At 37.2% G+C, this 12535-nt stretch overlaps 1 protein-coding gene across 2 annotated transcripts in view; it reads left to right on the plus strand.

Annotated features, from left to right (window-relative positions):
* The window catches only part of HSD17B12 (hydroxysteroid 17-beta dehydrogenase 12), a 165799-nt gene extending 157929 nt beyond the window's left edge, over positions 1–7870 (plus strand). Inside the window, exons 10-11 of one of the 2 annotated variants that reach the window (XM_029207055.1) lie at positions 2917–3066; positions 3326–7869. In XM_029207055.1, coding sequence (XP_029062888.1) covers positions 2917–3066; positions 3326–3430 — 255 coding nt within the window. In that variant the 3' untranslated portion in view covers positions 3431–7869. Of the gene's footprint in view, positions 1–2916; positions 3067–3325 lie in introns of both variants that reach the window. The other variant, XM_029207053.1, reaches the window with a different exon arrangement.
* The last annotated feature ends 4665 nt before the right edge of the window (positions 7871–12535 follow it).

A 12535-nucleotide genomic window follows, 5' to 3' on the forward strand; every position in this document is an offset into this window, starting at 1 on the left:
TTAAGGATGTACCTAGATGACATTTTGACATATAAGATAAAGATATTTCTTTAAAAAAAAAGATATTTCTTTACTTTTACGTAACTTGAAATTCTCCTTTTAAAATTCTGAGTAACTAAGACCTGTAAGTTTGCCTTTGTTTAGATAGATAACCTTGCTTAAGCTCTAGAATATCTAAAACTGTGGTTTAAACTCTCATGCTACACTGTCAGCTTCCTCCTGTCATTAATTTTCTGGGCAGCAGCAGTAGAAAGGGACCCCAGTACTATATTCAGTGCTGTCCATAATGAAGTGTTCTGTTGCTAATTCATTCAGTAGATCTTAGCACTCCTACTACATGCTAGGCAATGGCAGTGGCTAAGCATTGGCAATGTAATGGTGAATAGGACTGTGTCGTCACAGAGCTTATGCTCTAGAAATCGATACTGTCGGTGATTGGATTTCGTTTTCTGTACTTAAGTTTAGCCTTCCTTCTGCCACTGCTTCACACATTTCCATTGTTTGAACTGTGCTGGCTGAACTACTGCAGTTCCATGAGAACATCCTGCTCTGTCTCCTTTTCTTTGCCCCTGCTGTTCCCATTACAAAATGTTCTTCCCTTATGTGTTACCTGGCAAATTCCTCCACATTATTAAGACTTAGCTCAAAAGTTATTTCATCTCTGAATCCTTTCCATCCTCTGCTAGGCCACGTTAGCTGCTTTGATTTTAAACCATTGTAGAAATAAACACCCTTTCCAGAATAGAATGTACATGCGTCTGTTGTCCCCACCTCAAGAGCCAGGACCTTCTCTAGACTAGCTGGATGGTTTAGCCGAATGATGAGTTTGTTAACTTGTGGCACCATCAAGTGGTTCAGCCAAGCAGTGCGACTTCATTCTTCTGCAAAACCAGAACAGTCTGATTTATGCCACATAGAAAAGGAGGGGGGATTAGAATACCTAATTATATAATTGGAAGGTATAATGAGTGGACCACCTTTATGTTGAGAAGCTCAATACTGTACAGTACTCTTGGCAGGCTTGTGATCAATATATGGGAAGGTTTTTGTTTTTGTTTTTTAATCTTTATTTTTTTTTGTAGCCAGGAAACCTGGGTCATAGAAGTGTGATGGGGTGTGCTTATGGCCCTTCACTGTTGGAGTCAGAGTATATGCAAACACTCTCTTTGCTTTGTTTGCTGCTCAGCTTGAACAAACTTTTCTTTCCCTACCCATTGGCAGAGCCTCATGAGCTCTGCATTTCATGTTGTGTGTTAGTCTGGGATCTCTCTTTGGTTGGTGCGCTCTTATACTGGATCCTTGCAGCAACGTGGGTTTAAAAATAAAGACCTGCTTGACCAAAAAAAAAAAAAACTTACTTTTTAAGTGAGGAATAAGTGTAGAGTAATAATTCCAACACACAAATTCTCAAAAACCAAAAGTCACCTAATCAAAGTTGGCCCAGGTATTGAAGTACTTTGGGGAAGTTACTTTACTTAGTGTGGGTTTGTGGCTGCAGGGACTAAGAAGGAGAAAGTTGGAGAGTAACAGTGGTTAGGCCCTTGGGTTCATGGTTCTAACAGGTGGGCCGAAGTTTCAGCTCACCTGTTAAGGAGGGTGACTCATACTTGGGAATGGGAAAAATACAAAATAAAACAAAAGAGATATGGGAACTCCCCAGCTCTTGGCAGGAAGAAAATCTGTAGTTTGGAGTACATCTCAATTTTATTTCTGCCTTTAGTAATGAAGTTTTTGATTTTGACCACCATGTGTTGAAACAGATCCTCTTCCTTAATAGAAGTTTCATTGTAATTTATACCCTTTCCTTTCATACATGTCAGATAAACAGAATACATTCACTCCTTGGTGTACAACCATGCCCAGGTAATTTCAAACTACAGAAGGAACCGCTTGTGTCATGACTCAGGAGTCGTTGTAATAGGGTTTCCTTGCATTCTGTGTTGAAGCATATCCAAAATATAGCAAGCATAAGAAATAAAGAAACAGCTCCCCTAACCTAAAAGGTAATGTCCAGCTTTGTCATCCCACACCACTTCTGTGAAGTGTCTGTTAGTTACCCAAGCTGTTTCCATACTGTTATCCTGTCTTCCCACAACAGAGAAAAAAGAAAAAAAAAGAGTGGTGGTCCTATGTTATCAATAGCAAAGTTTATAAAACTCAGAAGCAGAATGGTAAGAAACTAGGGAAGAAAAGTGGTAGCCCAAAGCTGAGAACATGAAATGTTTATTTTAGAGGGACCAAAACTGATAGAACAAGCTTAATAACCATAAAGTATGGAGGAAATTATTATTATCTCTTTAGGGGCATAAAATGTCAAAAATCTCCTATGTGGTGGTTCTGTAACTATTGTTTAGTCAGAGTAGAAAGCACCCGGCCCCAAATCTCTGCTCTCTAGATTTGTTTAATGCCTTCTTTTTAAAGACTCAAAAAGTATGTTTCTGCTTATCTTTAATACTTTCTGTAGTCTCAAACTCTGTTGTATTGACAGATTGTATTTGTTTGCGGTATGCGGGCCTCTCACTGTTGTGGCCTCTCCTGTTGCGGAGCACAGGCTCCGGATGCGCAGGCCCAGCGGCCATGGCTCACGGGCCTAGCCGCTCCGCGGCATGTGGGATCTTCCCGGACCGGGGCACGAACCCATGTCCCCTGCATCGGCAGGCAGACTCTCAACAACTGTGCCACCAGGGAAGCCCGACAGATTGTTTTTATACAACTTGTTTTATGCTATCGTTTGTTCTATCAAGGTAGCTTTTAGATAGCTGCTTCTCTTTTCTTCTCTTTCTCTAAAGATACAAACTTTAGATTTTTTCAGAATGTTTCTGCCACTAAGAGCAATCAAGCATCAGTGTGAATTGAGTTTGTGGCCTTCCTAATCAGTGGCATGTTTTTTTGGGGGGGGGTATGTTGCCATTCTAGAGTGTCCTGCCCTACTTTGTAGCTACGAAGCTGGCTAAAATTCGAAAGCCAACTTTGGATAAGCCCTCTTCAGAGACGTTTGTGAAGTCTGCCATTAAAACCGTCGGCGTGCAATCCCGAACCAACGGATACCTGATCCATTCTCTTATGGTATGTAGATTTTTAAGTTCCAAATCAGTACTTTGGTTTGGGGTTTTCTTTCCCATCGAGTCACAAAATAGTATGTGGTATATTAGCATATATACATTGTCTAGACTTACTAGCAAGGCATCTGTTTTCAACTGTACACCCAAGAACTCTAAAATCTACCTATAAATAAAAAAACAATATAGTAAAACATAAGATCATATGTTTCAAATGAGTTCAGATTGTAAGCCTTAATTGCATATCTCCCCATTTCTTTCCCTAGGCCTCAGTAATCTCAAGCCTGCCTTCCTGGTTGTATTTTAAATTGACCATGAATTTAGGCAACTCCACCCGGGCTCGCTATCTGAAGAAAATTAAGAAGAACTAAGCATTGGTAACTGTGTTGAGCAACTTGACCAGATGTTCCAGCCTAGGCATGTTTGCTGCAAGGCGCCCACCATCTCCAAATCTTCAGTTGTCATGTTAATTAACAGTTACTGATAAAGCTAAATGTCATAATTGAGAGGAAAGCAGAGTTGCTTTCAGGAGTTCCTGACATATATTCTGGATGCTACCAGGAGTTATTTTGAAATGTAACATAAATGCCTCTATCAAATAGATACAGAACTAACATTAGCAAGAACTGCTTACTAGGAAGGAACACAATTATAACAAATCACTGAATGATAGAGTCAGACGTAAGGGTTAAGAGTTTCATCTGGTCCAAAATGCCAATGATGATTATGCTTGTATTTTCTCTGAAACATACTTTAAAAAGTGACGGCCAGCTATCCTTTTTTGTTTTTAACACTTTGAGGGAGTGGGGATTAATTGATTTACTTATGGGAGGACACACTGCAATTTGCATAGCACTCTGTAAGGTTTTCTCAAAGTATGTCCTGGTTTGTACATTTATATGGAACTTTCCTTTCTCAAGGGTAGCTAATGACGTAAAAATAATGATGAAATACAGAGTTATTTTTGACACATGCCCACTAAAATATGCTTTCCTCTAATACGTATGCCTTCTCAGTTTAAATGTATGTAAATCCTGAATGCTATATGGTATGATTTATAAAGGTAAACGGGCCAAAATGTACATTGATGGGCTGCTCCATCACTGCCACTAAAACCCTGACCCAGCAAGGTGGCCTGCTTGGACCCCAGCTTCTTTGTTTCTGCACTGCACCAATACTGCTCACATATGTGACACTAGGCTACTCTTAGAACAATGATGATATTAGAGTAGTGGCATTATACTTTTAAATAGGTACCCTATAGATATTGATACAATTAGTTTTAATAAAAGATGTTTTAACCATGGTGTTGATTGAAAATATATTCCTTTGGTGCTTGAAATTAAGCCTATTTTTGCACTGGTTTATTATAAATTAAGACTTTTATTCTGCTACATAACTTGTTTGGGGAACTTGCTAGGAAATTAATTCAATGTTGTGAAACATGCAACACAGAAGGTAGGTCAGTACCTAGGCTATGGTTCCCAGGCTCTGAGATTTAAGCATCAGGAAATCTGCAGATAAATAAATAAAATTTTTAATTGGGGTATTTAAGTGTTTCTAGCTTTTAAACTTGCCAGCTAAGGACATAAAACAAAAACAGAAAAACCCAAATTACCATCTGCTATTGGCATTATTATATAAAAGAAAAGACATTTTAGCATCCCCAAAATAGGAAGAACATAATCTCAGAATAAAGAATAAATTTAGCTTTACGAAAAACACATTGCCTTTCTCTCTCTCTCATTTTGTTGTAGAAATGGTGAAATCACAATGACCTGGGCAATATATTATTTGCTTTCACACATTTGTTGGTTAATTGTTTGGTGGTGGTTTTTGCTGGACAGTTGGTAGAGAGGGGGAGGGATTGGTTTGCAAGTATACAAAATACTTCACCTTTTATCCCGTCTAGAAAATAGCTGTAATCTGGCTAGGAAATCCCTTAGCAATCTCAAAACTTCTGAGCTATGGCTTTGACTGCTTCAGCTCAGCAAGTATCCTCTTGTATTCAACACTCAAGGCTGAAGATGATGACATGAAAATCTATGTTTCCAGGCACGTGAAAGAAAAATTATACTAAAAGAGAAACCAGTGTTCTCAAAAACCTTCAAAACAGTGAAGCATAATTTTTAGACTTAACTTTATATTGACTTGATTTTATCGTCTGATGTGTGCTAGATAAGGTTTGAACTCAAAGAGCAGAGTAGATTCGTATTGATGATTACTGTAGAATCAGCTCTCCTCACAACATAGAAAACTGGATTTTAATTTATTGTTCTTTCATTGTCCTTTCAGTACAATAGCATGGGGGAGGGAGGCCAGGAGAGGAATTGCCCTGCACACAGAATGATGTGTGCCATTTTGATTTGTCCTTATGTCAGGCCCATGTGCACTGGCAATAAATAAAGATGATACTGGTCTCCATTTCCTCAAATGTGGTCCTGCCCCAAAGAGATGAATTCTGAGTTCTCACTTGATATTTATTGCATCAAAATACAATGGAAGTGAACTTTATATAGAGTGAACATCAATGCCAATACCAATACGAATGGTGCTGATTCAGTGTAAAAGAGGAGATTTACTGTGATAATAATACCTTATGAGAATGAAATGAGCTTAAGTAGTACTATAATTTCTGAAGTCTATTGATACCAAAAATTACCTGATATTTTGGTGGTCCTGGATTTTGCTACTTTGCTCTGTAGTTTACCAGTATCAAAACAAATGATCAAAGCTTTTTATTTAATATGTTAGAAACTAATTAAATTTTAAGGACTCACTACTTTGTGACATTCCAGTATTTTTAGATTAGCATATTTGTTACTCCTGATGCAAAACATATAAATATAGACAGAATTAAAATTCCCTTGTGGAAATGTAATTCTTTCTATTAAAATTTTATGGAAACATCTAGAAATGGAACACTGTCTAGCATGAACACAAACTTAATAGATGAAAAAAATTTTAATGTGATAAACAGCATATTACAACTTTGACCACTCTCCTTTACCTGTGTCACTGAAAAGCAAGCAAAATGGGTACTACAAAAGGTAATCCCAAAAGGATGTAAAGCCAGCTTGTCTTCCTTGTTACAAAAGTTTCTAGACAAACTGTTGTGTGCGTTTATTGAATGCCAACCATGTCCATTTATGCTTCTGGATGCTGGAGAAACTACAATGAACAAAGCAGACAAAAAATTCTTAACCCCAGTTGAGCTTACACTTGAACAGGATGTGGGGCGGGGGAGGGACCTGGGGAGGGAGCAAATGAGGGACAGGTAATAAACAAAAGGAATAATAATGTGGTGTAAGTGTTATATGCTGTGGGGAAAAATGAAGCAGGGTAAGTAGGATGGGGAATCAATGTTTGTTGGGGTAGGGATGGGAGGCTTGTGACGTTAAATAAGGTACTCATGGCAGACCCAGAGAGAGGTGGCATTGGAACCATCTTGAGCAAGACCTTTACCTCCCTGGGGGAAGAGCATTTCAGGCAGACCAGCCTGTGCAAAGAGCCCAAGGAGAGAGCATACCTGGTATGTTCCAAGAATAGCTAGGAGTACATACATATTGAAGCACATACTAGGTGAGCTATTTCTGGAAGAGTTCAGAGATCTTGCTTTAGTTTAGTTATGACTTTCTAGTATTAAATCACCTTTACGTTCTTGATCTTACTTCACTATCTTTATTTACTGTGGAATTCAGTTTGCTGGTATTGTAGTTAGAATTTCTGCATCTATATTTAAGAAATGGGCTTGCAGTCTTTCTCATACTTGTCTGGTTTTCATATCAAGATTATAACTTCATTAAATGAGCTGGGGAGTGCTACCTGTTTTATTTACTGTGCTCTAGAAGAATCTGTAAAAGATCGGGACAGACTTTCCTTTGAAAGCTTATAAAACAGTCTGGTCCTAGTATTTATTTGTGGCAAGATTTTTAACTACTTATTATGTTGCTTTAAAAATAATGAGACTACTCAGGGTTTCTATTTTTTCTCGATTCAATTTTGAAAAAAAGTTTTGTTCTAAGCATATACTCATTTTTTCCCCAAATTTATTAGCATAAAGTAACTTGAGGAACTTTCTTATTTTTTAAACCTCTGCTAGATATATATACCTATTTCCTTTCCCAGTATTGTGTCTTGTCACTTTCTTTTCCTTGACCATTTTGCCAGAAGTTTGTCTATTTTATTAGTTTTTAAAGAACCAACTTTTGGCTTTGTTGATCCTCTCTGCCTTTTTCTTTTCATGCTCTCCTTTCTGGAGGCTTATTCTGTTATTTTTCTTTCATAAATTGGACATTTAATTCATGTTCAATGTTTTTTTTACTCTGAAATAAACATCTAAGCCTCTAAGTTTGTCTTTTACTACATCCCACAATTTGTGCGTTTGTGTGCACAAATATGTATGTACACAAATGTATTCTCAGTGCTAATATTAAAAAATTTAAATTATGATTTCTATGAGCTATGAACTTTTTGTTTTTGAAAGCACAAATTTAAGTTTTTGTAAATGTATTTCCTTTAAAAAACTTATATTCGTGTCACCATTAATAAGACAACTTTATATTACATGCATTCTGATATGATGGACTGAAGGTACAACGTCACTTATGTGGTATGCCTGGCAAAAATGTATAAACTGAACATAATCAAGAAGAAATATTTTTGGGGCTTCCCTGGTGGCGCAGTGGTTAAGAATCCGCCTGCCAACACAGGGGACATGGGTTTGAGCCCTGGTCGGGGAAGATCCCACATGCCGCACAGCAGCTAAGCCCATGCGCCACAACTACTGAAGCCTGTGCACCTAAAGCCCGTGCTCCGCAACAAGAGAAGCCACCGCAGTGAGAAGCCCACACACCGCAACGAAGAGTAGTCCCCGCTCACTGCAACTAGAGAAAGCCCGCGCACAGCAGTGAAGACCCAATGCAGCCACAATAAATATAAATAAAATAAAATTTTTTTAAAAAAATATTTTTAAAAAACTAAATTGAAGGATATCCTACAAAATAACCAGCTTATACTTGTCAAAAGTTTCAGATTAAAGAAGACTAAAGAAATGTGACAAATAATGCAAAACACATGATCTTGGATTGGATCCTGGTTAAGAAAAAATTTTTTTTGCTATGAAGGACAATTTTGAGCCAATTTGTGAGATTTGAGTATAGATTAGATAACAGCATTGTATCAATGGTAATTTCCTGAATTTGATCATTATACTGTAGTTACTTAAAAAAAAGTTGTTTTTTAGGAAAGACACACTATTTAGGGATAATGAGACATTATATATGCAACTTAAAAGTTTCAGAAAGTATGTATACAGAAAACGATAAAGCAAATATGTTAATATGTTAACATTTGGAGAATCTAGGTGAAGGGTACATGGGAATTTGTGCTGTTTTGCAAATTTCCTGTATTTCTGAAGTTAATTCAAAATGAAAAGTTAAATCTTTTGTTACTGATTTCTAAATAATTGCATTGTAGTCAAAGAACATGTGAATATGACATAGCTTGGGCAGGTTATAACCTTTCTCCACCTCAGTTTTGCCTTCTGAAAGTGGGAATAATAATAGCTCCTATCTCATAGATTGTTGAGAGCATAAATTAATATTTTAAAAGTGCTCAGAATCCAGCACAGCATAAGGTAAATATATATATATATATATATATATATGATAAATAATGGTCCCCAAAGGTATCAGGTCCTAATCCCTGTACCTGTAAATGTTACCTTATATGGAAAAAGGCCCTTGCAAATGTGATTAAGTTAGGGATCTTGAGATGAGATTTTCTTAGGTTATCCAGATGGGCCCTAAATGAAATCACAATATTCTTAATAACAGTGAAGCAGAGAAAGATTACAGCCAGAAGAGGAGAAAGCAATGTGACCACAGAGGCAGAGACTGGAGTATTGCAGCCATAAGCCAAGGAATGCCATCAGCCACCAAAAGCTGTTGGGGGCCAGGAATGGATTTTCCCCAGAGGTTCAGGAGGGTGCAGGGCTCAGCCAGCCAACACTTTGATTTGGACTAGTAACTGAATTTGGACTTCTGGCCCCCTGAACTGTGAGAGGATAGTCTTATTTTAAGCCACTGGGTTTGTTACAGCAGCAATAGGAAACTTATACAAATGTAAGCTTTTTATTATTACCTTTTCTTAGAAGTATTATTACCTTTTCTTAGAAGACTTTTTTGAGATATTTTATGTCTTGGTACAGCCAGTTTTTTTTCATGTGCCATATTTGCTTAAGAAGAATGTTTATTTTCTAATTGTTATTTTTCAATATATGTCCTTTAAGTCATTTGTTAATTGTATGCAGATCTTCCATCTCTTTATTAACTTTTGTCTGCCTGACCTGTCAATAATTGAGAGAAGTGTTTTGAATTCTCTCACTGTAATGACGGATTTGTCAAATTCCCCTATTTTATCATTTTTACTTTATACATTTTGAGGCTGTCTTTTTAGGCAAATAAAGTTTGGAATTATGTCTTCCTGGTGAGTTGAACTTTTTTTTGTCATGTACTGACATCCTTATTGCTAATGGTTTTTGCCTTAAAATCTGTTTTCTGTGATATCAACTTAGCTACCTTTGCTTTATTTTGGTTAGTATTTAGTGGTATATATTTTTCAATTATTTTCCCTTCTATCTTTCTACATATTTGTGTCTTGTAAGCCAAATAAACCTGGATTGGGGGTGGAGGATTGTTTTTTAATTTGGTAATCTCTGCTTTTTACAGGCAAGTTTATTCCCCTTACATTTATTATGATTCTTAAAACATGAAGACTTCTATCATGCTATTTGTTTCTCTCTTTTATGCTGCTTCTCACTTTTTGATTGGCTCAATTTTTCTTTTTTTAAACTCCATTTCCCCCCTGTACTAGTTTGGAAGTTTTACACTATATTTTCCTTGTCTTTACTCCTGAACATTTTCAGTGCATATGCAATACAATTGAAAGTTGTCTGGAATCATAACCCCTTCTTTAATAATATACGGTCTTTAGAACATTATTATTCTGATCAACCCTTTCCTGACTTAACATGTTTTTGTGGACCAGTATTTTAATTTGTTTTTTTTTAACTCTATAAATTGTGTTTTCATTATTTTATACAAACATGTTGGCATAAAATAAATTACATGTTTATCACTTTGCACACCTCTTGCATCTCAGACCTCCCCTCTGGCGCATGTCATAGTTTAATTGGCACTATTTTTTCCCCTTTGTTGGTATATTTAAAGTAGTGGTGTGACTTAGAATTGATGGCATTTTAAAGTTCATGAAACACCTGATCATTCCACTGACTTCTGGCTTCCACTGTTAGTGTTCAGAAGTGTCAGTATGGCATTCTTCTGTAGGTGATAGATCTCTGGCCAATTTAAAGACACCGTTTGACTTGGTGTTCCTCAGTATTATGATAATGTATGCAAGTGTGGAATTTTGAAAATTTATCCTGCTTGGTTTATACTGTGCTTCCTGTATCTAATTCATGTCTTTTGTCTTTCTGAAAAATCCCCATTGTCTCCATCTGCCTCTCATGTGTCATATTCTTTATTCTGTCTCTTAACCTCTCGTTCATATTTTCCATACTTCTTGTCTCCCTGAGCTGCATGCTACATAATTTCTTTACATCTACATTCCAGTTCTCTGATTCTTTCTTCATATATTTTTATCTGCTGTTAAAGCTATTCACTGCTATTTTAATTTCAGTTATATTTTTCATTTTAAAAAAGTTCTTTTTAATCCTTGTTTAAATTTGCCTGGTCATTCATAGTTTCTTAGTGTGTGCTTATTTTAAAAATTCAGTTTTAAAAGTTAATGAAAGTATTTCATACATTGGTCTTTTACATTCCACATCTGGTGATTCTTCCATCTGAAATTCTTAGGAGTCTAAATCTATTTTTTATATTTTTGCTCTTACCTGGATGTTTGTTTTCTTCTGTGTTTGATATTTTTATTTTGAAGTCTATTTGTTTGATTTTAATCTGGAGACGAATCCTGAGGGCTAAATTGGGGTGTTCTGCAGAGATGAATGTTTTGTTTCTGTCTGTCAGCGGCCTAGGCCCTCCACCACACGGCACCACTCTCTGAGGTACCTGACGATGCGGGAATCTCAGGCCTAGTTCTCTCACCTTGTAGTGATTCCAAGAGTTACTCTCCTCTTACTAATGCTGATTTGGGCATTTCCCTCACTGATTTATTTTCCTTACTGCTCCCTGCTTCTAGCTCTGGTTTCAGTTTCTTACACTTTTTTCCCTTTTGGTTTGGTTTGTCTTCTGCCCTTAGAGATACCATTTTTATTTCTTGTGAGTCCAGCCTTGCATTAAAATGTAGAGTGGTTACAAATTAATTTTTAAAGAGTTCGCATAAACATTCTTTTTTACATTTCTTCTAGTTGGGGATTCAGTATGATATAAGCTAATAGATATACGACAGAACAACCCAGGGAAATTCAAAATTTCTGCAAAGAACAGAGGAGCCATACAGACAACTTACGACTAACATTCATAGGGATTTTGTGGTCACTCAGCATGTTTGTCCTAATTTAGCCAAAATCTAGTTGTATTAGTTAGCCAAACTGCCAGAATCCTCCATTAAGTTTTCCATTTTTTTCTTTCTCTCTGTGCTTGGATATCTTCTACTGACTGTCACTTTTTAAAATTAATAGACTGTACAGAGCAGTTTTATGTTTACAGAAAATGCGTGTGATATAACCACCATTATAGTATCATAAAGAATAGTTTCACTGCCCTAAAACTCCCATGCTCCATTTATTAATCCCTTCCTTTCCCCCGACCTCCAAACCCTGGCATCAGTGGTCTTTTTGTTGCCTCTATAATTTTGCCTTTTTCAGAATTCTATAGTTGGAATCATACAGTACATAGCCTTTTCAGACTGGCTTTTTTCACTTAGTATGCATTTAAGATTCCTCCATGACTTCTGAGGGCTTGAGAGCTCTATTTTTATTGCTGAATAATATTCCATTGTACAGATGTACCACAGTTTGCTTATACTGAAGGGCATCTTGGTTGCTTCTAGTTTGGACAATCATGAATTAAGCTGCTATGAACATTTGCGTGCAGGGTTTTATGTGGACAAAAGTTTTCAGCTCGTTTCGGGTAAATACCAAGGAGCGTGATTACTGGATTATATAGTAAGAGGGTTTAGGTTAGCTCAACTTAGCTTCTTTTCTATTGACCATCTTCTTTTTTTTTTTTTTTTTTTTTTGTGGTACGTGGGCCTCTCACTGTTGTGGCCTCTCCCGTTGCGGAGCACAGGCTCCGGACGCGCAGGCTCAGCGGCCGTGGCTCACAGGCCCAGCCGCTCCGCGGCATGTGGGATCTTCCCAGACCGGGGCACGAACCTGTGTCCCCTGCATCGGCAGGCGGACTCTCAACCACTGAGCCACCAGGGAAGCCCCTGACCATCTCTTAAGTTCACTAATCCTACCATACTGAGGATACATTCTGATGTTAAATCCATGT

The sequence above is a fragment of the Monodon monoceros genome, unplaced genomic scaffold, assembly GCF_005190385.1.
Source record: "Monodon monoceros isolate NGI ecotype Baffin Bay Population unplaced genomic scaffold, NGI_Narwhal_1 Super_Scaffold_7, whole genome shotgun sequence".
Lineage (NCBI taxonomy): Eukaryota > Metazoa > Chordata > Mammalia > Artiodactyla > Monodontidae > Monodon > Monodon monoceros.